We start from the raw sequence: 25,929 nt of genomic DNA on the forward strand, positions 1-25,929 counted from the left end.
GAAAATGGATTTTTGTTGGCAGATGGGATGCTATAACAGCATAGTTTTCCTGACACGTTTGAATGCTACGAGCCTATCCCCACATTGGAAGGGACGACACTTATCCAAGGTGTGAGGAAAGGTAAAGTGTCAGGTTAGATTATCTATACTGACACCTTTAAATGCCGTTAAAGGTCATTTTTGTTGTAGTGAGGTCTTTAGAAAGTCAAAAAAGGTTAAATGTATTTGCCCTTATCATTTTAATGCATCAATTTCAAGTGTAGTCTCAACATGCATACCAAAGTAGTTTTAAAATATCAAACCGTATGCGATATTACTCAACAAAAGAAAATACAACAAATATAATTGACATGCTCATTAGGCTCAAAAGCTCACAAATTAGTTAAATATGTCAAATCTTGTACATCCTTCATTCAAGTCAATTGCAAGAAAATAACATACTCGTACTAGTAAAATTACACTATTCATATTTGTATCTTGACTGTATTTTCATAAAACAAAAGAAGCTCCAAAACCATATTAAAAATTTATAAATTTTCATGAAAAATTTTCACACTTGAAATATCTATTCCCCATATCTAAATCAGACGTTGTCCTCAGTGTATGAAACTGAAAAATAAAAAGAAATAAGAAGACTTCCCTGATTATTGAGCTAAGCATATGGGAGAGAATATGTTGCTTAAAAACCAATGCAGACAAAGCACGCATTGAGGTGTTGGGTTGTGGAGATGATGGAATGATGACTACAACGACAAGAAGATGTCACCGATGATGAGAATAGAGTCGTAATATTGGAGGCTGAGTATATAACTAAGCATTTAGGGAATAAGAGGCACGAACCGCTACTGTTGTTGCCAATGAAATTGTAAGAAAGGTCAATTGGAAAGAGTTCAAGTTGCTGATGAAAAGGGTTGCAGTAGTAGCAACCACCAAACATACACATCGATGGACCAGAGATGACAATCGAAGAATCGCTAATGGCCGACAAAAAAGAAAGAATTGACTGGTGCTCCATTGACTGGTGCTCCAATGATAACCGACAAACACAAGTAGCAGCGATGAAAAGAAGCTTCGATGACGGTGGTGGACAACTATAGGTGACGATTAAGTATGGTGATTCTCGTTTGGTTTTAATTTGTGAAGGTGGTCGGCTACTCTTAGGAAAGAAAAGAAATGAGATTAATTAGGGTTTTGTAGTAAAAGAAATTAAAAAGGAAAAGTTTAAATAAAACTAACAATAAGAAAAAGAATCTAAAATCAACAAAGAGATATTATGTCCAGGTCTATTATCTAGAATTAGATTCGGATCCAAACCAATTTTTTTTTGAATAACTTTTGTTGTAAAGTGTGGTCACACTTTATAAAGAATTGTATTGTATCCATCAGGCTTTAAAAACACCAATTTGCACTCAGTATAGAGCATGGGCATGTCTTATAACGAAAAGTCTTCTGCCCAAAAAATTTGCACCTATTCAAAACACAAACCTTATAGAGCACGCCCACGGCCTACAATAAATTGAAACTCTTGGGTTGCCTCTCAAGTAGCGCCTTTCTTTAACATCTTTGACTAGACATTGTCATGTGCTCAATTAGGATGTAACTCAAACTTCTTTGCAACTCTTGACAATTCTTTTGAATCCAAACTGCGATTGATTACAATGCATCCCTACCATTTAATTCAAACTTTTGCTGCATGAAGTGGTCAATTACAGCTATAACAAAAATTTAATGTGCCTCACTAGGACATTTCATGGTATCATAGATATTGAATATTATAATTTTGCCATCAAATTTCATAGTCAAGGTTCCTGAATAAATATCAATTTTTCTTTTAGATGTCATTAGAAATGGTCTACCTAACAAAATTAGGGGTGAAACAAAAAAAAATCATCATCCATATCTAACACATAGAAATTTGCAGGAAAACCAATTATCAACTTGAACTAAAATAACCTCCAATACTCCATCAGTATATGCATTAGACCTGTCAGCCAGTTGCATAATAACACTCATTTCTTTTAAGGGCACAAGATTAAGAGAATTATAAATAGAATGAGGCATGATATTTATCGCAACTCCTAAATCTAACAATGCTTTTTCGACCCTAGCATTTCCTATTTTGTAAGGAACAGTAAAAATACCTAGATCCTTACATTTAAGAAGCAATTTTTGTTGTAGCAATGCTGATAAGGGTGGGCAAATACGGTAATTACCGAATTACCAACCAAAATCGATTTGAATTCGGTGATTTAAAGTTGGTAATTCGGTAATTTGATCGGTAAACCGGGGGTACCGAATTAGTAACTATTGAATCTGAGTTGAAATCGGATTTGAGGTTACTGAATTCGGCTTTACCGAATTCGAATTTATTTCAGTAAAATGGTACAATTTTACGGTTTTCAAATTCAAATTCCAATTCAAATGTAATATGAAACAAATGTTACAACTCTTTCATACCCAAGTCCCCAACTCTTCATTCTGTTTCTTCTGCTTTCTCATTCCTTTGCACCGCCGCCGCACCTAATTCCATAGATAAAGCTATGAAGAAGACCACGCCTCTCTCTCTTTCTCCATAGACCACGCCTCTCTCTTTTTCTCCATCTCTAGTTCTCATTGCACAGTCCATAGTCCACACCTCACTGGCTCACTCCATACCTTAGTTTCACTCATAGAGCCTCCAGTAAACTAGCACCACCAGGACTATGGATCGCCAGTGCTGAAGCCTAAAGGTAAATTTAATACTTTACTTTAGTTGTCCTAATTTCATTAATAAGTTGCCCTAATTTTGAAATTTAATTGATTTGAAGCATGTGAAATTTTGGATGAAACCGAAACCTTAGAGGAAAAGGTTAAAGGGGTGATTTTTGAAGCATGTGTAATTTTGGATGAATAATGAAGCTGCGGTCGAACTAATGTTAAAACTTGTTTATTTGGATAGTTTCTGAACTAATTTCATATGGAATTTTGTAAGCAAAATTAAAGGTGCAGTTGAACTAATTTTTGCTACTGCACCAGCATAGTAAATTAGTAATTGCAACTGCACCATCAATTGTCAACGGATTCTAATCGACTAAGTTAATTAGTTCTAAACTCTTATTTCATTTTGTAATTGAATTCATATTTATTGATAATTGATTGTTGAACTAAATTGTATAATTTACTTGCTCAGATTTACAAAAAAAAAAAACTGAAACTATGTCTACTAATGTTGAGAGTAATCTAAGTCGTGAGGAGCTAGAACAAGAAGGGTCGTCTGGAACTCTTCCTCCTAGTCGAACTACACAAAGCTGTGAGGAATCTAGTTTTGTCAAGAAAAGAGGAGAGTACAAGAAGAGGTCCAAAGCTTGGGATCATTTTCATGCAAGGAGTTCATCATGCAATCTGCAAATACTGTAAGAAGGACATAGCTGTGGATCCCAAAAGTAATGGTATGACTCCCCTTAATACTCATGTAGCCAAATGTCCTCTAAATCCTAAAAATAAGCCAACTGGTCAAGCTACTTTATGTTTGGGTGAAACTGAAACCTTAGAGGGAGAGGTTAAAGGGGCACTTATAAGTTGGAAATTTGATACTGAAGCCACTAGAAAAAACATAGCTTATATGGTAATTGTTGATAAGTTGCCATTTAAACATGTAGAGGGAAAATGTTTTCAATATATAATGCGGACTGCTTGTCCATCATTTAGAATTCATTTGAGATGGACTAATTCTAGAGATTGTTATCAGTTGTATTTAGATGAAAAAATTAAGTTGAAACATCTCTTAAAAAATAACATTGGTAGAATTTGTCTAACCACAGATTCCTGGACATCCATTCAAAGGATAAACTATATGTGCTTCACTGCCCATTTCAAAGATAATGATTGGAAACTGAACAAAAAGATCCTAAATTTCTGTTCTATTGCTAGTCACAAGGGAAATGAAATTGGTAAGGCCATAGAAAAGTGTCTACTAGAATGGGGAGTTGATGATATTCTAACTGTTACAGTTGACAATGCAAGTTCCAATGATTTAGCTATCCAATATTTACGAGGAAAACTTCAAAATTGGGGTAAAGCTGTGTTAGGGGGGAAATGGACTCATATGAGGTGTGTAGCTCATATAATGAATCTAATTGTTAATGATGGCATAAAAAAACTTGGGGATTCAGTTGATTGTGTCAGAGCAGCAATTAGATATGTTAGACAGTCACCTTTTAGATTGAAAAATTCAAGGAGTGTGTTGAAATTGAAAAAATTGAATGTAAAAGATTGCTCAGTTTGGATGTCTCTACTAGGTGGAATTCTACATATCTAATGCTAGATACATCTCAGAGGTTTGAGGAGCAGGATCCTTATATGCTTCAAGAGTTAGAAAATCTGCCAACAAAATCTGATTGGACAAAAGCTAGATTCTTGGTAATTGTTTTGGAAAACTTTTATCAGCTGACTGTGAAGGTTTTCGGTTCCAAATATATGACTTGGAATACTTTTTTCACTGATATTAGTCACATTCATGGCATTTTAATTGAAATGGCAGCAAGTGATAATGATGTTTTGAGTTCAATGGCAAGATCAATGAAGGAGAAATATGACAAGTATTGGGGAAAGATTGAAAAGATGAATATGTTGATTTTTATTTCCTCTATTCTTGATCCTCGAACTAAACTTGAATACCTTGAATTTGTGGTTGGCCAAATGTATGGTGAGTTCGATGGTGCAACACTAGCTGGCCTTGCAAAAGATGCAATGTTTGAGCTGTTTAATGAATACAAGATGCTTAGCACACTTGCCTCACATTCTGCCTCTTCTTCACTTTCAAGTGATTCTCAAAGGGGTAAAACTACATTTCATGGAGATGCCTCTAAAACAATCACTGATAGGTACAAGTTCGAATTTAAGAAGAGAAAAATGGAACTTGGGGGTAGAGATGCAAAATCTAAATTAGATATATATTTGAATGAGGAGTCTGAGGAAGATGATGAGAGATTTGATATCTTGTTGTGATGGAAGGCTAACAGCCTTAGATTCCCAATCCTTTCTAAAGTTGCTCGTGATGTGTTAGCAGTCCCAATTTCTACTGTTGCCTCTGAATCTGATTTTAGTACCGGAGGTCATGTTCTTGATACATTTAGGAGTTCTTTGACTCCTAGAATTTTACAAGGTTTAATATGTGCTCAAGATTGGCTTAGGTCCTCCAAGACAGAATTGAATGTAGAAGAAAATCTGGAAGAGCTTGAAGCCTTTGAATCTGGTAAGCTATCAAAATTCTTATTGCAGAATTGGAAGTATTTCTTTATTTCTAATAATTGCCTTTATGATACTTAATGAATTTTGTTTGTTCTTGCAAAGTTGCTAAAGGTGGGAGCTGAACCAACTATAATTGACCTTTGAGAGGTCACAAATGCTGAAGTTTGAGTGTTGAGAGTTGAACCAACTCTTGTTGTAGTTTCTAGACAATGACTTTTCATTTTCGATTGTGGATTGTAGTTTATGATTTGTGGACAAGTTAATATTGACTTTTATTTCTGCATTATGGATTATGGAGTGTGAATTTTTAGTTTCACTAGTTTGTAGTTTGTGGATCAGTGATCCAACTACTATGTGTGTTTGAGATTGTGGAATATCAATACTGATTTCAAGTTCATGTTTGTTTCATTGTTTGTGGCTCAATTATTGTATTGAATTCGGTTAAATTTGCTGGCTTTTCTGAAATTCGGATAAATAACCGAATTCTGAATTGAAATCGGATTGAATTCAAATTCAAAATTTTCTATTTCGATTATGAATTACGTCAAATTTTTCCAGATTCATTTACCGAAAATTACCGATTTGAAGCTACTTAATTACCGACTTCGAATTCGATGCTCACCCCTAACTATTAAAACATTTACTCCAACATAAATCTTTTCATGACCCTTTAACTTTTTCTTAGTGGTGCACAATTTTCTAAGAAATTTCGCATATCGAGAAATTTGCTTAATGGCATCAAGAAAGAGAATATTTACCTCAACCTTGCAAAAAGTTTCTAAAATCTCTTGCTCTTGCTCCTCCTTTAGATTTTGCATATTGACTAGAAAATGGAGAATGAGGCATTACCACTATTGGGGGTTCATCTTTGGACTCTTTCCTGGGAAGGCCTGGAGTTGGGGATCTCATTGTTTCTTTCTCAACTTGCTCTTCGATCTCATACTTAGGTACTCCTTTTTGAGGCTCTTGCAATTCTTTGCCACTTCTCAACGTAAATGCACTCACATTTTGCTTGGAGTTGATAATGGTCTGCGAAGGCAATTTCCTCGAAACTTGAGACTCCAATCGATTCACTGCAAACGCCAGCTGTCTCATTTGACTTTCCAGGTTTTGAATACTTGTTTTTGTCTCCTGTTGAAATTGTTGTGTATTAGTAGCTAAAGATTTCACAATTTTCTTCAAGGGACATACCTAGTTTAGAAGTTTGTTGTTGCTGTGAAATTGGGGAGCCTAGGCTGATTTTGCTGTTGGTGAAATTCTGGTGGCCTTGCAACATAACAAAAATTTGAACGATCTTTCCATCCTGAGTTGTAGGTGTTTGAATAATATGATCAAAACGCCTTTGAGGTGGACCTAGAAATCCTCCAACTACATTCGCATGTTCATTCAGATCAGCTCATAGTATGGGGCATATGTTAGTTGAATGACCCAAAACATTGCAAATTTCACATATTTTAATTTGCTGCACTTGTCCCATAACTAATTGTTCTACAAAAGTAGTTAGAGAATCTAATCTTTGTTCAATTGAAGAAATATTTACCTCACTGACTTTATGGAAAATATAGTTCTGTCTGTCACCAAATTGCTGAACATTAGCAGCCATATTTGAAATCAGTCTCTTGGCTTTTGTGGGTGTTTTATTCACTAATGCTCCTCCACTAGCAGTATCAATTATCTTCCTATCCGTTGATGATTGTCCTCATAGAAGTATTGGATAAGAGGCTGGTACAAAATTTGGTGATAAGAGCAGTTTGCACGTAATTGTTTGAATCTTTTCCAATACTCGTGCAAGGTTTCTCCATTGAATTGTTTAATTCCATAGATATCCTTTCTAATGCTTGCCGCTCGGGAAGTAGGGAAAAAAATTTTCAACATATGATAGGGTGTGTAATTGCTATTAAATTTATAAATATTTTTCCTTGATTTTGGCCAAATATTGCATTATTAGATGGATTTTACTTATATTTGGCAATTGGTGCTAATTTTAGGAATATGGCATGAGAAAGAGTGAAAGTGGTTTAATGAAAATTTTTAACCAGTTCTGAGTGGCCGCCTCTAAAGCTAGCCCTCAAGTCCAAAGAGATTGGATTTTTCGCGCGCGTGATAGTTTCCCAATTCAAGTCAAAGTCTTTAGAAACATGTTTCCTTACACGAGATGATTGGTCTTCCATGTTTCCAATTTATATTGGAAACGGTTTAGGCTATCTTTTGTTAATTTAGGGAATATCCTTTTGTTAGAAAAATTAGGAAAGTATTAGTAGCTGGAAAGGAGATAGAAACGAAAAAAAGGGGGAATTGCTTCTTGGTTTTTGGCTAATTACTTAGAATATTGTCGAAAAAAAATCGGAAGAATGGTTGTCTGACAATGGGGTAGTGCAAACTGCTAGGCTTAGTCAGCCCGACAGCAAAATTCAATTTTTTTTTTAAAAAAAGAACAGTGGCTGCCGGGCTGACAAAAAGTGTCAGTCCGACCGAGCTGACTGGAAAAGTTTGGAAAAAAAAAGGTGCGGCACCGCATGCACTTACTTTCCAAGTGTTTCTTCTTCTCATTTCTCAGACTCTCTATCTGTATATGACTCACAGGTGGTGTGGACTTTCGGACCCTTAGCTTCCATATTTTATTGTCCACGACACCACTTTCCTCCCCAACTTTCACTCAGTCACCACGCCAGCAGTTATATCATATGGATAAATTCACTTTTTTTTGTTTTGGTTCTTTTTTTGCCTTTCTAAATTTATTTTTTATAGCACTTGTTTCGTTATAATCTTTTTTTATTCAGTATAATAAGTAGAAGGTTTCGAACTCGATATTTTAGAATTATAACCCATTTATTTTAACTTTCTGTAAAGTTATTTAAATTTATTTTTGCAAACTAAGTTATCAATTTATGTAATCTTTTGCACCCATTATTAGTTTTAAATATTTACTTGTAATATTCAGTAAGCCTAATTACCAATTTTTTACCCATCCGTACTTTATGTCACAAAATTGTATACTATTTAATAATTGAACAATAAGAATATAAAAATTTGAACTAACTACTACAAAAGTTAACATAAAAATTTAATCCAAAAATTTTGAACTCCTAGCATTTTATTCGTGTGTAAATTTAAAATTTCATTTTGGAAAGGTAGGAAAAGAGGATAAAACTTGTCATAAATTGATAATACTGAAAAAAAGAGCAAATTAATAAACTAAGAGAAAATAAAATGATAAGATAAAACTAACAAATAATAATAATAATAATGAAATAAAAGTAGCTAATATCATGACAAAATGAAAAATTTTTAAAAAAATGGGTGAGGGCAGGAAGGAGATTTGGGGGAAGACAATTCTAAATGGGTTAATTGGGTTTGATGGGTTATCCAATAGTATCCATTTATATAAATTGGTATTATTGGGTAACTCATTTATATCCATATGCAAAAGTTTAAGATAACCATACCTATCTATTCATGAGGGAGTATGGATAAATTTAATTAAATGAATTTGTTTGACACCTATACCTGCAGCTATCTAATTAAATTTACCACATGCTTACCTTGAGCAATAAACTTTTTGTATAAACCGAGTCACTATTTGTTCCTGAGCGGCTATGCGTTGCATTGGTTCGAACTCATTATAAGGGTCCATATTCATTGTTATGAAGAAAATGAGAAACAAGCATCAATCTTAATCTTGCATGATAGTTCTATAAAACATTAAAAAAAAGTCCAGCCTTTTTTTTTTTTCAAAACTTTTGCAGTCCACAGCCCGGCAGGACTGACACAAGTGGTTTCATTTGCTGCCGGGCTGTGTCTATTCTTTTTTAAAAAAAAATTTTGGATTTTGCTGCAGGGCTGACTAAGCCCGGCAGCAATAGTTTTGCACTACCCCATTGTCAGACCACCATTCTTCCGATTTTTTTTCGACAATATTCTAAGCAATTAGCCGTCTTTTTCTAGAGATGTCAGCAATGAATTTCTTTCTTTTTTTTTCTTTTCCTCTCTTATTGACGAACGACTATGTGCAACCTTTATCATCTTTTGCATGGATTGTTCTCAATTGAGAGCAATTAATTTCTCTTTCTAGTTAAGGGACAACTGAAAATTTGATTCAACAATAATTGCGAGATCAAATTGAATTTATTAGTTTCTTTTATTCATTGACACTTGCATGTTTCCTGATTTTTCATGGTTGTTTTATTGTTTGAATATAAAGGATTTGATATTTAATTCAACCTAATAATCTGTTACCTGTTAAGACAGTTAAATCCATAATTGTTTAATTATTTTAAATTAGTGATAACTGGCATGATTGGATTTATGTTAGGAGACGTACGATGTAATTTAAATAAACTCTCGTAATGTGTTTATTGGTTAGAATATGGCTTTTTAGTTTCTAAGGTAAATAGAAAATTGAATCATATGGTCATACCTAAAGTTATATTCTGATTAAGGAGGTACTTAATGGTCATACCTTAACTATTGATACAGTAAAAAAAAGTTGATTGTCAGAGATCGTTGGCAATTATAACCTGTGTGTCAATGAATAACTAAAATTATTATTGCATCAATGAGCGGTTGTGTGAACTATTTTTGAAGCTTCTCCTTGGCTAGAGCTCTTCTTATTATTGATTAATTTTAATTTACTTTCATTATTTAATTGTGTTTATTTAAGTGAATTGATTATTTATTTTACTTATTCAAAATCTCCCAATAACTCTTACTCTAAAAGAAATAAAATTTTCTCCAATCCATGTGGAGATGATCCTACTCACTACTATATGTAAATTTAAATTTTCTTGAATAGGTATTTTATTATTATTCAGACTCGACACCTGTCAAGAAATTGTTGTTTCATATCAGTCCCCCATCGTAATTGATCCAATGGGCAAATAATAGAGCTAGTCCTTAGCTTTATCAGTTAAGGAAAATGAAAAAACATTTACTTTTAATTTAATTTACTCCCTTGTGATTCCTTGAGGCTTTATGGTTAAGTATACCACATAAAATTCCTTGAAATGCTTGTGAGGATCTTTACCTGCAATCTCATGAAAAGAAGGAAGTAAGTGAATTAAATTAGATTTTAACTCAAATGGTACATCTAAAGCAGGATATGTTATGCAAAGAAGTTGCTAATTTAAATCTGGAGCAGCTAGTTCTCTCAAGGTTCTCTCGTTTGCATGATTTCAATCTCCTCTTTGGATTCATTGGAAGATTCAACCAAATTAGATGCTAGTTTTAAACTTGAGGATAAAGATGGTGGCTTTGAATGTTGTTAGTTTCCTTTTTCAATCTACATGTTGTCTTCTCTATCTCAGGATTGTATTTTAATTCACTTTTTTTTTTTTTTTTTTTTTTTTTTTTTTTAGAATCGATTAACTTTTCTATCTAGCCATAATTTTTTTTTTTTTAATTTTTTTTATTTATTTATTCATGGAAAATATAACAAAATATTCCTCTTACATAATCCTCATTTTTCTAATTGAAGGTATCCCTATTCTGTCCAAACGGATTGCCCCACGAGGCAACCTTGGGAATGTACTGAAGGTGTCATAAATCTCAATTTGTTTATCTGGATGAGATATACCCACATTAGATAAAGCATCAGCAACTGTGTTAGCCTCCCGATAGCAGTGCGTGAATCTAGATGGATCATCTAATAACTGCCAAATCTGGTTGACGTATCTTCGAATTTTCCACGGACATTGAGTACGACGTTGAATGATCCCAATTAAAACCAATGAATCTGATTGTACACATATGTTTCCAAAACCCTTATGTATACAGATCTGAAGACCAATAAGAAGAGCACAAGCCTCTGCACGGAGACATGTAGTTTCTCCCAGATATGCCGAAAAACCAATCATTGGCAATCCAGTGGAATCCCGGAGTATGCCCCCACCTCCACCTATTCCTGGATTACCCTTAGCACATCCATCCGTGTTAAGAGTATACCTCCCTGTCTCTTTGGTTTCCCAGCGGATACCTTGATATACAACTGTACCTCCAGGTGCATTTGACCAATCATACAATTGACAAAAAGATTGTAGTCTTATCAGTTGTTTAAAATGTATTCCTACCATGGATTGGACTTCTGAGAAGATGGCTTGGCGAATGGCTGATGATTGCATCTGGACACCCTCAAACATTGCTTTGTTCCTTGCCTTCCAAATCTGCCAGCAAATTACACTAGGAAGAATACGACAAATAAGCCTTCGTAACTCAGAATCCTGTGAAAACAACCACCAATCTACTATGCGTGCTCGTAGAAAAGATCCTGAGAATTTTATTCCACATAACCCTCCAAAATAATTCCAAAGTAATGACGCAATGTGTCCATTGGAGAATAAATGCTCAATAGACTCCTCAGAAGCCTCAGTGCAGCAAAAGCACTTTGATGGCAAATGGAAACCAAATTTACGAAGCTTATCCGGTGTCGGTATTCTCCTCAGAAGAAGTCTCATCATGAAAAATGAAACTTTCACAGGTATCCGAGGGTGCCAAATGGAAGCAAATACCATAGACGTGGGTCGGGCCTGCCTAATATCCCCAAAAGCTGAGTGTAGAGAGAAATTTCCAGTTGTTGTGGGCATCCAAATGACTTCAGCTATACTTCCTTCTTCTGGGGCCATTTGTTCTGAAATGGAATAAGCAATTTCCTTTGGCAATGTATGGTAAAGAAGGTTCAAATCCCAATGGCCGTTGCTTACGAAGTTTCGGAACGTCAAATTTGGGATAACCGGAACCTTTAGAAACAATGCACCACTCCCCAACCAGTTATCGTACCAAAAATGACACGCCCCATATTTGGCCACCCATAATATTGAGAGTTCCACTTGTCTGCTCACATTGATCATCCTTCGCCAAATTGCCGAATCCGTTGGCCTGAGTTCTACCTGACAAGGATGCAGACATTTACAATACTTTGCTTTCATGAAGGTTGACCACAGTGATGATTCTGTTCGGAATTTCCACCATAACTTGGAGGAAAAGGCTATGTAGACGTCACATAATCTCCGAAATCCAATTCCCCCTTCCTCAGCTGGATAGCACAATTGAGGCCAACTTATCCAATGAAGCTTCGACTCCTCGGGTGAGGATCCCCACAGGAATGCCGAGCATGCCTTTTCTATAGTTTTAAACACCGAACTGGGAATAACTGCAGCTGACATTAGGTGAACTGGTATTGATGATAATACATGCTTGATTAGAATAATTTTTCCTCCAAAGGAAAGTAACCTTGATTTCCAAGACAGAATCCTTGCTAGTATTGCGTGACAAACTTCTCCAAAATAAGATGATTTGCATCTTCCAATGTAGAGCGGAAACCCTAAATAGCGTACTGGAAATGACTTGCGGGCAAACCTAGAAATGCGATCAAGCAGCCGTCGTCTTGCCATTGATACAGATGGATGAACTAGATAACAGCTTTTTTGTACATTTATTAATTGGCCCGAACATCTTTGATAATCATCTAACACTTTCATGATAGCCTTCAGGGAAAATGAGGATCCATTTGCAAAAATAAGAACATCATCCGCAAATGCCAAGTGAGTAATAGACGGGCATCCATATGGAACTTTGAAACCCACAAATCTTGGTTGCATGACAAGATTATTCAGTGCTCTAGATAACACCTCTGCCCCTATAATAAATAATGCTGGTGATAATGGGTCACCCTGACGGAGTCCTCTCGAAGATTTGAAAAAACCATATAAGGATCCATTTATAATGACGGAAAACCAGACATTAGAAATCAGTCGCCAAACCATATCAATGAATCTCTCACCAAAACCGAACCTTCTCAGAACATTGATAATATGACCCCATGCCACTCTGTCATATGCCTTAGACATGTCTAGTTTCATAACCACATTGATAATATAACCACATTATATAATTATACGAGAAGATCAAGGTATAAACTAGCAACAAAATAATAAGAAAATAAAAATAAAAATTCAAAGAAAATAAATCAACAAAGGCACTAGTCCTCAGCAATGGTGCCAAAATTTGTTGGGTGTCAAACTAACAAAAATAAAATTTCCCACTCTAAATATATAAACTCAAGTATAGTGATGAACAGGGTCATATCCTTAGGGATTGGGTGATTTATTTCTTTATAAAGAAACAATAAATAATTATAGGAAATTAAGCTAAGTAATTTACTTAAATGAAAATAATAATTCAAAAATGAAATAAAGCTAAATTAATAAAAGACAAATTACTAGTCAAAGGATTAATCTTCACGATGATTCAATTAGCTGATTATTGATACAAGGATAAAACCATTTATTTATAAATAAACTGATTATGGTTGTCAACAAAATCTGACAACCTGCCCTCCTTACTATTTCGCTAATCATAACAAATAAACAACTCTAAATAAATTCTTAGAATTTAACCTATTGACAGCATTAATAATTAGAAAAGCTACAAATTATAATCAACTAACACATAAATTCGATTCATTTAGGCTAGATTATTTATTCTTGTAATATAAATTTGAAAATTTCTAATACAATCAAATTATATCACTTGCCACAAATACTAAAACCATCAAACAATTACGGATTTAGTATTTTAGATAGTGATAGATTATTTTGTCAAACTAAATAAGGGCCCCTTATTTAATTCGAGCAAAACAATCATCTCAATAACGAACAGAGAATATATAAATATTTATAAATATATGAAAAAAATAAAACATATTAGATCTCACAGTATTCGATGAACTAAATATTTGATTATTCTTCGACTAAAACAAGAAACTAGCATTCCTAATGTTGAATTCACAACGAAAAGAAAAAGTAGGGTTTATTGTTAAAAGAGAAAAAGAAGAAAAGGAATCAAGAAAAGAGTTGTTGGACGAACGGAAGCCTAAAGAATGGTTCGTTCCTCCATTTATTGTACGTTTTGCCCATGCTAATGAGGAAAAGATTGCTTTTCCTTTCTGGACGCGTACTTAAAATCAACTAACCAACAAAATATATCAATTGGTTTCCTAAATAAATTACATTACATCATATCCAATTAGGATCTCCAATTTTGTGACTAATATAGACAATCAAGAGGCGTAGCTGACTTCCTAATCAAATAACAAATTTGTCTTGTGTTCGGCGGACTCAAGACTTCACAACAAAATAAGAAGTGATCATGCCTTGTAAAGTAAAGTCTCCTGGGAATTCAGTTTTTAATGCACTTTTATTCTCTTTTTTCACCATAAATTCCTAGAAACAATACCAAAAATCAAATCTTACATATATAAAGCGTGAATCGCTTATGAACAATGCAGAATGAGCCGGTTATGCCATTGTTTTTGTGAGTTTGAGGGGCGTGTTGGTCTTTTGCTGATGGGTGGTAGTGGTTTTGCTGGAATTTCACGCGATGTCCCGATTGTCCGCGTGGGCCTCTTCATGTGATTAGCATTAGCCTTAAAGGTGCTTCATTTTTCGATAATGCTATTTGCTGTTTCTCCCTTACTCAGGACATTGCAACATTTTTCGGTAACTCGGGACACCGGAAGATGCATGCTATAGTATTGTAGTTTCTTTGTAATTTATTTGTTCTTCATTCCTCTTTTGTTTGAGTCATTGTTGCCCCTTGTGATCCGAAGAGTTGGGCCACCTTAGCTATTTATGAGTATTAGTTTACCCTTAGGTGTTTGCCATATTTTCCAATCATGCCATTTATTTTCCCCTTCATTCAACATGTATGTTATATTTGCTTGGTTGCTTTGTAATTTTGTTGTTTTTTGACCCTAATTTTTGTTGACTTATTGTTCTCTTTTGTGGACAACTGTTAGGATCTGAGCTGCAATTTCATTCAGATCAATCTAGTATCAAGGAAAAAGAAGAATGAAGACAGAGTGCGAAAGGGAGAGAAAAGTGAGTAGAAGAAGAAAGGGAAATGAAAGAGAGCAACTGAATTCTGTTATTGCCTAACGACTGTACATGTGTGGGCCCCTTTTATTACTTCTCTGCTGATACGCTACTAACTGCCTAACTAACAATTGCACCGCCATAATTCCCTGAACCCTTATTAATTGGAACGACACCGTTCAGTGTACTACTCACCCCAATTACTAACCCAATTTGCTAACCCAATTTCCTAACTCTGACCCAATTACCCGATGCCTAACAATTCCTCCCCCATTAAGGCAGACTTGTCCTCAAGTCTGGAACGCAGGAAACTGACTCTCAATGAATGTCTTGTCCTCCCATGAAGCTTCATCATAACTCAAATGGTCCCATTTGATCAGAAACTGTATGACAGGCCTCTCGCCGCGCATGATAACCCTCCTCTTCAAAATGACCTCTGGTTTTAGTGGACACTGATCACGTTCATCCAGTTCTGGCAACTGAGGAGAGCTACTCTTAAGTGGCCCAAGCTTCTTTTTCAACAATGAAACATGGAACACCGGATGAATTCTTGCATCTGGAGGTAGTCTGAGCCTATAGGCAACTGCTCCCACCTTCTCCTCTATCTGAAATGGTCCATAGTACTTTGCAGCCAACTTGAGGCATTTCCTTACGGCCACAGATTGTTGCCTATACGGTTGCAGCTTCAAAAACACCCAATCCCCCTTATCAAAGTGTCTCTCAGTTCTGTGTTGGTCCGCGAAGTGCTTCATCCTCTGTTGAGCCTTCGCGAGGTGATCCTTGATGGAGCTTGAAATTCTGCTTCTTTCTTGTACCATGTCAGCTACTGCAGGCATCACTGAATCCAAATAAGGTTCAAGTGGTAATGGTGTAGGTTTGTACCCAAAGAGGGCTTCAAAAGGGGTCATGTTCAAGCTAGAGTGGTAGGTGGAATTGTACCACCATTCCGCTAGTGAGATCCATTTGCTCCACTGGGATGGAAGTTCACCTGTCATACACCTCAGGTAGCTCTTCACACATTGATTCAACCTCTCACTCTGACCATCCGTTTGCAGATGATAAGATGAGGTGTAGTGCAGTTCCACCCCTACCAACTTAAAAATTTCCTTCCAGAATAAACTGGTGAACACTTTATCCCTATCAGTGATGATAGAGTTTGGCAAGCCATGCATCCTGTAGATGTGATCCAGAAATATCTGAGCAATGGACTTAGCTGTGAAAGGGTGAGTAAGCTGGATAAAATGTCCAAACTTGGTGAATCTGTCAATCACCACCAGGATAGTGTCGTACCCCTGTGACTTGGGTAACTTTTCAATAAAGTCCATGGAAATGTGAAGCCAAGCTTGCTTAGGAACAGGGATGGGTTGTAACAGTCCAGGATAAGGCACATGCTCGGCTTTGTTCTTCTGGCAAATTTCACAACTCTGCACATATGCTATCACCCCCTGCTTCATGCCAGGCCAAAAGAATAGGGACTTGAGCTTTTGCCAGCAGTTCCTTTGACCTGAGTGACCCTCTATGGCTGAGTCATGTAAAGTCCAGATCAATTTACTTCGGATGCTGTTGGCACCTCCTACATATATCTTCCCCTGGTACTTAAGAATCCCATCCAGCAGGCTGTAGTTAGCATGTGAATTAGGATCCAAGAGTAATTGGCTCATAATGTCTTGGCTTTGAGTGTCCCCTTCATAGCTCTTCTGCAATTCCTCCATCCAACTAGGCTGAACAGATGTGATAGCCACACAGGATCCAAGCTGTTCCTGATGTACAGCTGCATGCCTTCTGGATAAAGCATCTGCCACTTGATTGTCGACCCCTTTCTTGTACTCAATCTTATAGTCCAACCCCAGTAGCTTAGTCATCCACTTGTGTTGTAAAGCAGTGTTCAACCTCTGATCTAAGAGGTACTTCAGGGATTGGTGATCTGTTCTTATAATGAAATGATTTCCCACCAAATAATGCCGCCATTTGGTCACAGCCATTACCAAAGCCAAAAGCTCCTTTTCATAAACAGAAAGTCCCAAGTTTTTAACTGAAAGAGCCTTACTCAAAAAAGCAATGGGGTGTCCTTCTTGCATAAGGACAGCTCTGATACCTCTTCCACTGGCATCAGTCTCCACCACAAATGACTTGTTAAAATCTGGCAGTTGGAGTACTGGAGCTGAGCACATCAATTTCTTCAAGTGTTCAAAGGAATCTTGTGCTTGGCTGTTCCATTTGAAGCTATCTTTCTTCAATAGTTCTGTAAGTGGTTTACACACTGACGGGTATTTTACATACGTACAAGCTAAAAAATACCGAATTACACCCGTTCACTGCAAGTATACAGATCAACTAGTAGTTTAGGGTATATATCGGGTCGATCCCACAGGGAAGAGTGAACAATTATCGGTATTACTAAAGCTTCTCTATTATTTAGACTATCAATGAATTATAACAAATTTAACCTACTGAAATTATGCAAGAAAATAGCAAATGAAAGCTCCTTAGGTTGTGGTATCCCTAACTACTCATGCAAGTGCTATATTTGGATCATTAAGTACTACATCTAGGCTAGTTATGGTGTAATTTCCTTAAACATATGAAACCTACTTTCGTAGTGAATCAACTATACTCATAACTAATCCATACCTATTTTCATGGTTATGAAATTAGCTACAAGTTCATTTCTTCAATGAAATTACATGAAATGAATCACTAAAAACCACATAAGTGCACCTCTACTTTCGTGAGTGTACTCCCTATGTTTAGCACTTCTTGAACTAGTGTTAAATCTCAATTTTCATTGCAGAAACAACACCTTAGATAATCACAATTAATGGTACCAGATTAATCATGATTTAAAGAGTCAAAGTGCTAAATAACTTGCTCAAATCGTAGCAATCAAATAACCAAACAATTAACACTAACAATCATAGAAAGTTCAACCAAACCCAAGGTATAAACTTTAGAAACACATAATGAACACAAAATCCAGAACTTGTATATTAACTAAACTTGGAATCAAATACAAAAGATAAAGAGTTTGGAAGGAATACAACCCTTGTCACATGAGCTTTCTTCCTTGCCTTCTTCATCCTCCATCTTCATCCTAATCTAGATAATAAACAAGAATGGAAAAGCTACACTACTCTATACTAAGCTAAACTAACACTAGGAAGATGAAAGAGCTACATTTCTGCAGCTTCAAGCTTTCTCCCGTAGCTCACTCTCTATTTTTCTGCTATGGACTCCAATCTCTTCCTTCAATCTTGCAATCTTCGCTATTTTATGATGAAAGATGGTCAAGAAATGAGGCCTCCACCTTCCTTTTACAGCTGGAGATGTTTCTCACATGTCTAGCAACGCATGTGAGTTGGTGGAGGTGAAATTGAGTTTTACGCGTACAAAGCAGCCTTTTCTGACCACAATCCGGCCAGGAATCCGGCCACAAATCCGGCCAAATTCCGGCCGGATTGCTACAGTGACCATTTGGTCACTTCTGGTTCAATTTCCAGCTCTGCTCCGATTTTGCATCAACTTCCACTGAACTTTTCTTGATGATAAAAGCTGATTTAGCTCTTTACCAAAACATGAAACTTGTAACCCTTTGAGTTAGCTTTCCAATGCATCAAGAATCACCTCATTTGGATCTGTGTAGGCTGAGAAATGACCGGAATACCCTTACCTGCTCATTGCCCTGTTCCAGTTTCGACCAGTAGAAATTTGCTATTGTAATTCGGCATTTTGACCTAGAAAACCTTTAAACTGGATTTAGATGTCTTCACCAAAGTTGTAGATATATCTCTTATCTTCAAATGGGTTCAAGAATCATCTCAATCCGATCATTGTAGCTCAAGTTATAGCCGAAATACGAAAATGTGTCAAAACTGTCAAAATACACAAAATCCAAGTAAAAAGTGATAAAAACCTCATTTAATTGAACAAAAGCATTTTATACCAATTATAGCCAAAATAAATCATTTTCTTCCAATAATATACCCAAAGTGACTAAAAATAATATAAAATATCATACAATTATTACGTAAATTAGTCACTTATCACACACCAGGCCATAGTGCTTGATAAATCGCCTGTAGTAGCCTGTAAGTCCAAGGAACCCCCTCAACTCTTTGACTGTCTGAGGTACAGGCCACTGGAGGATGCTACTGACCTTTGAAGAGTCCATGCTGACCCCCTTGTCTGTGATGGTGTGTCCCAAGTAGTCAACCTCCTTCTGAGCGAAGGCACACTTAGATTTCTTGACATAGAGCTGATGTTTCCTCAGGACCTCAAATACAGTCCTGAGATGTTGAACATGTGTATCCATGGTAGGGCTGTATACCAGAATATCATCAAAAAATACAAGTACAAACCTCCTCAGATATGGTTGGAACACCTGATTCATGAGGGACTGGAATGTTGCTGGGGCATTAGTGAGTCCAAATGGCATGACTAGGAACTCAAAATGTCCACAGTGAGTTTGGAAAGCTGTCTTGAATGTATCTTGGGGCTTGACTCTAATCTGGTGGTATCCAGCCGTGAGGTCCAGCTTTGTTTTGTAAACTGAGCCAGTTAATTCATCCAACAGTTCATCCACATTGGGTATGGGGAATCTGTCTTTAATGGTTAATTCATTCAACCTTCTATAATCCACACAAAAATGCCAAGTCTCCTCTTTCTTTTTGACCAACAATACAGGGGATGCAAATGGACTGTTACTGTATTTGACTATCCCTTTCTGGAGCATTTCTGCCACCTGTGTCTCTATTTCCTCCTTATGGCAATGGGGATATCTATACGGCTTCAACTTGAAGGGTTGTGCTTCTGGTTTCAGATTAATGGCGTGATCAACACTCCTGCTGGGAGGTAGGGAGCTTGGAGTTTGGAACACATCTTCAAATTCCTGGAGCAGCTCTCTGACTTTCTCTAGAATAACCTCCTTTTTTTCCTCTGATTCACCTTTATACTTCAAGGCCATGCACATTTGCCTTTTGTACTCTATGAATGTCCTTAAATCCTTCCCTCTAATCAAGTCCATCTCGCAGTCCTCAGCTTGTCCATGCAAGTGAATCTCACTTCCTTCATGGTGCAGTGATATCCTTAGTTGTTGAAAATCAAAGGTGATAGGGCTAAAATGTGTCATCCAATCTATCCCCAATATTATGTCCCATCCGTCTAGCTCCATCACCTTTAAATCAAATTTAAAGTTATGTTGGTTGATTATCCAGTGTACATTTGGACAAATAGCATTGCTAGTCACAGTGGTTCCATTTCCCATGATGACAGAAAATGGTTGATCAACCCATTTGTAGTCAATATTCATCCCAATGACCTTCTCACTGTTAATGTAGCTATCAAAGCTACCAGTGTCTACCAGTATGAAAACCTTCTCACCATCGAGTATGCCTGTCAATGTAATGGTTTTTCTGCGCAAGGAATCAGATAATGCATGCAAAGACATCTCCATAGTTTGCCCTGGATTACCAGTTTGTTCATCATGTTCCCCTATTGCATCCTCAAAAGCAGCCTCGTCCTCCTCTTCTAGTATCATGCAGTTAACATGCCCTAGTGCACACTGGTGGCCCATACTGTATTTTTCTCCGCACTTAAAGCATAGTCCCTTGCTCCTCCTATACTGCAGCTCCTGTGTTGAAATTTTCTTCAACTCCTTGTTATCCTCTTGTAGCCTGTTACTGAACCTAGAAGTCTTAACATTATTATTGGCAGGAATTTTATAGGTATTGCTGCCTAAGGCTGAAGTATTTCCTTTTGACATTCCAAACCTATTCTCCCCAGGTGGTCTGAAGTTCTCCTTGGAGTGTTTATTCTGTGCTTTGAGTGAGTACTCCTGCCACTGTGACAACTCAAAAGCCTCAATCAGTGTAGCTGGTTTTAGCATTCTAATCATCGGCTTGATCTCTTCCTTTAAGCCACTAATGAAGCTAGAGATGAAGTAGTTCTCATCCAAGTTCCTGTTCTTAATCAACATCAACGGCTTCAACTCCTCAAATTTTTCCTGATATTCCTCTATACTGCCTTCTTGTCTTAATTTGTTGAATTCCTCCACCACATCCTTACATGTGCTATCTGTGAATCGTTTACACAATAGATCTCCGAATTCTGCCCAACTCAATCCAGGCCTTTCGAGCTTAACACCTTGGAACCACTTATCAGCCCTCCCATCTAAGTACATTTCTATTATTTCTACCTTCTGGTGATCTAAGATTTGGTAGTTTATAAAGTATTTGTCACATTTACGCAGCCACTCCCTAGGACTGTTCCCAGTGAACAACTGTAAGTCTATTTTTGGTGGATTTGGAAGCTGGAACTTACCCCAATCTCATTTGCAAGCATTCTGTTGATCTACTTCAGGTCGCAACCTCTGATAATTTGGGGGTGTAGGAAGGAGTGGCGGCAGATCCGCCATTATTCTTTCCTCCCTATCAGCGCCTTTGTCCTGCGTACAGTTCATCTTGGATAGGAGTGCGTTGAACTTCTGATCCAAGGATTTGCTAAAGTTCTGCTCCATTCCGATCAGCAGATTCTCCATTTTTTTGTTGTTTTCTTCTAATTATTCCTTCAATTTGTCCTTGAGCTGTTGCTGCTCCGACTGGTGGGACAGCAGCGCTTCCATCGACTCCTGGAGTTTGAGTTCTTGTCGCTTCACTTGATCTTCCAAAGTCCTGAATCTCGTGCCTTCTGCCATCGAAATTGGTTGTACTTCCAAGGATCTAAGGCTCTGATTACCAATTGTTAGGATCTGAGCTGCAATTTCATTCAGATCAATCTAGTATCAAGGAAAAAGAAGAATGAAGACAGAGTGCGAGAGGGAGAGAAAAGTGAGTAGAAGAAGAAAGGAAATGAAAGAGAGCAACTGAATTCTGTTATTGCCTAACGACTGTACATGTGTGGGCCCCTTTTATTACTTCTCTGCTGATACGCTACTAACTACCTAACTAACAATTGCACCGCCATAATTCCCTGAACCCTTATTAATTGGAACGACACTGTTCAGTGTACTACTCACCCCAATTACTAACCCAATTTGCTAACCCAATTTCCTAACTCTGACCCAATTACCCGATGCCTAACAACACGGATGGATGTCCGTGTGGCCTTCTTGGATGGGAACATTTTGCCAGTCAACAATTTCATGTAAGCAACGCCTGGCTAACACCAATGCAACCCACCGCCACGGCCTAACTTTTTTCTGCTTGCTCTCCCTGTCGGTTAAATAATTCTTTGTTACCTACCTGACGCATAGCATCAGGGCAGAATACCTATTTTAAGTATAATCTAGCAATTAACACTATTTTTTGGCAAAATAAATGAGAAAATATTCACAAATTAAACGCAAAACTAACCGTCTAACGAAGTTCGATGGAAACTTAATGGCTGGAAAGCCAATTTACTCTCTATGACAGGATGAATAAGCATCATTCAACAATCCATTTCTTCCATTGCCTCTTTTTATGCATAATGTACCCCTCTGCCCAAGTCTCTTTGTGAGTTCATAGACAGGGAACAGAGGAATATCTTGTGGGGATCAACTCTTGAAAATAGAAAGTCATATTTGGTAGGTTGGAACGCTGTTACTAAAACCAAATCTCAGGGGGGGGATGGTTTAGGATTAAAACAGTCTGATCTCAAGTTGTGATGGTTAAATTTTGTTGCAAGGTAGCTTCTAATCGTAACAAACCTTGGGTTAGTGCCTTAAAAACAAAGCTATTGATGCTTCAAAAACCTAAGAAAATAGATGTCTCACCCCACACCCTAAAGCAGGATCTTCTAATTTGTCTGGCCTCAAGAAAGGATTGGACCTTTTTAACAAAGGTCTGAGATAAGCCATTCATGATGGCCATTCTGCAGATTTTGGACTGATAAATGGCTACCTTCAGGAGCCATGAGAGATTATCGTCGAGGACCATTCAACCTTGGGGAAGAGGAGCTTCTGATGAATGACTTGATCAGTAGTGGGAGAGGGTGGAAGTGGGGAAAAATCTCTTATGACCTGCCTAACCAGTTGTCTTGTAGCATCCTTGCGATCCCTCATAGTCATGATATTAAGCTGCATGACACTTGTGCTGGGGAAATAGTAGCAGTGGACTGCTCTGTTCAAAGGAAGCTTATGAGCTTTGCTGCCTTCCCACAGACACCTTGAATCAGGATTTTGACCTTGGGTGGATTTGACACTCTGAAATGCAATCAAACATGGGGCTCACTACTGTAATCAAACATGGGGGAATCTGTGGAACACATTCTCAGATACTGTCCTTGTGCCACAGCTTTTTGTTCTTCTTTTTCTAATCCTTTTTACCAATCTGACTTTTCACAACTTCCTTTTAGGAGTTGGTTTCATAAGTGTTCGAAATTCTTGCATCCATCACAATTCTTAACATACCTTGGGGTACCTTCTTCCTTTTCGCTTATTCGCTCTCATCGAAAAATAGAAATGCAGCTGTCTTTGAACCAAGGGAAATGGAACAACAAATTAGTCTTTTCTTGCACTCAATTAACAGCTGATTTCTGCAGCCTTAGTCCTCGCCTATGTAAATCTAGTCTCAAAAGATAGATTACCTACATAAGATAGATCCATCCCTCCTCCTAATTTCTTTAAAGTGATTGTGATAGTTCATCCATAGGTAATCCACAGAAAGCGGAAGCAGAAAGCTTAATTCATGATTGCACTGGATGATGGATTGTGGTTGTGGTCGAAACTTGGGCTTCTGAACCAATGTAGTGGCTGAGTTAAGGAGTATTCCTGATGGACTCCAGATTGGACTGATCATCATATTACTAACCTCCATGTTGAATCTGATTCATCCACTGCCATTACAATGTTAAACAACTGCTCTTTTGATACTTTCTTGCTCCTCTCATTTTTCATTGCAGGATGCTAATCTCACAGTTCAGTGAATGCACCATCAAACATATATACAGAGAGGCAAACTGATGTGCGGACGAGCTCGCAAAGATGGATGGATACCTTTTGTCCGTGTTTTCACTTTTTAACTACTGTTCTCCCCAATCAGGATCTTTTTTAGTGATGATTGTAGACAGCGGCGGATTTAAGGTGGAGGCACTGGGCCCTTAAATTCCTATAGTATTCATAAAATTTTGATATAATTTCAAATGTGCCTCCAAAGTTTTTTTTTTTTTTTTTTGCCGGGCGGAGGGGTATCCAGGTCACCGGATAAACCGAACCCGACTAATCCCCCCAACCCGAAAGGAGAGGCCCCTTCCCCTCGAGCACGTTAATCATGGGACTCGATCCCTGGTGGGGAAGATGGACAACGGTCGCTGAGGAGCTTCCGTGACCACACGATGAAAGAAGTGAAAAAATTACATGGTCTTCTAAGTTGGTTCATGAATTAATATTCTAAAGAGATATGTGGGTTACAGAGTTTCATTTGAAATAAGTTAAAAAAGACTTTTCATTTCAACTTGTTGGTGAATATTTTTTTGCTTAAAAAACTAGAAAAAGAGTAGGTAAAAAATTTTAGTATTACTTTTGTCCCCATTAAAAATTTTTTCTAGCTCTGCTACTGATTGTAAAGGGACTAGCTTCCCTAAAATTACTGTAATTGACTCTTAAACTCGTCTTATTATTCATTATCTATGTCATCTGATTATTACCGAAAAAGAAAACACATTTTGCAAAGCTAAAAAGATTTACCATCCTCCGCGATACAAATGTTGCAGACTTGACAGGAAATTTGAAACATTCAGTTTCTACTGCAGGGGCTTCAATTTAATCTGAATTACTTATAAATGATGCCACAGATTTCCATTGAGGTACTAACTAGGCATGGCCACTTCAGATATCAAACCACATATCATCACTCAAAGGATACAATTCCAACTCTATATTCTATGTAGTGCCTTAAGTCCAAGGCCTCAAGATCCCCCCCACCCCCTCCCAGGCCCCCACCCAAAAAAAAAAAAACTTTTTCAGCATCACAACATATGTGTTGATCCTGGTCCAAGGGCTGACCCAAGTAATTTTTGGATCAAAATTCATTGGCTCAAAATGGTTAACCCAAATTACAAAGTAGCTAATGAGCCCAAGTTCTTAAATCATTTCCATTCCTCTTCCTCTTTTGATGTGGGATGCAACATTCACCCCACATTTAGGACTTTGCATCCTTGCAAAGACTCAGAATCCAAACTGTCCATTTGGTCATGTTCGAACTCTAAAGGTGACTCGTATGGGCTTTAGAGTCTCCCTCACAGCACTTAGCTCCTTGCACTTCCTTATGTAGTCAAATCCATATATATCTCACATAGAGACTACACGAGATTCACTCTAATACCGTCACGACCAAACTCTACGAGCTGGCCCAAGTAATTTTTGAACCAAAATCCACTGATCCAAAAGAATTAATACAAATTACAAAGAAGCCCATGAGTCCAAGTTCTTAAACCATTTCCTTTCCTCTTCCTCTTCCAATATGGGATGCTACAATATATATCTCGTGCAAAACGAAAACTATCATCAGGTATTTGGTACGCCCCTTCAAAACACATCCAGGTGCCATTCTTGTTGAAAATGTTATTAAGCTTTAAAAATGTCAATTTGCAGCAACACAATATATATTTTGTGCAAAACGAAAACTATCATCAGGTATCTGATGCGTCCCTTTATAACACATATAGGTGCCATTCCTGTTGAAAATGTTATTAAGCTTTAACAATGTCTTTTTGACTTTGCTTGCAAGGATTCTGTCCGTTTCCGAGAGGAACAGACAAAAGAGATAGGGATAGTGCTTTCTTGGCAGTCAAATTGGCCAACAGAAACAAAATTATGTCGAGTCGGAAAAATGAAACCACAAGTTTAGTGCCCTCCTGCCTC

The 25,929-nt window shown here is 37.2% G+C and overlaps 1 protein-coding gene across 1 annotated transcript; it reads left to right on the forward strand.

The window, feature by feature from the left end:
* Positions 1-3,195: 3,195 nt before the first annotated feature.
* On the forward strand, positions 3,196-4,986 carry LOC113771084 (zinc finger BED domain-containing protein RICESLEEPER 4-like). Its single transcript, XM_027315707.1, has 3 exons — positions 3,196-3,392; positions 3,910-4,089; positions 4,278-4,986. The coding sequence occupies exons 1-3, from the start codon at positions 3,196-3,198 to the stop codon at positions 4,984-4,986; spliced, it is 1,086 nt and encodes a 361-aa protein (XP_027171508.1).
* The last annotated feature ends 20,943 nt before the right edge of the window (positions 4,987-25,929 follow it).

Source organism: Coffea eugenioides, chromosome 5 (assembly GCF_003713205.1).
Source record: "Coffea eugenioides isolate CCC68of chromosome 5, Ceug_1.0, whole genome shotgun sequence".
NCBI lineage: Eukaryota > Viridiplantae > Streptophyta > Magnoliopsida > Gentianales > Rubiaceae > Coffea > Coffea eugenioides.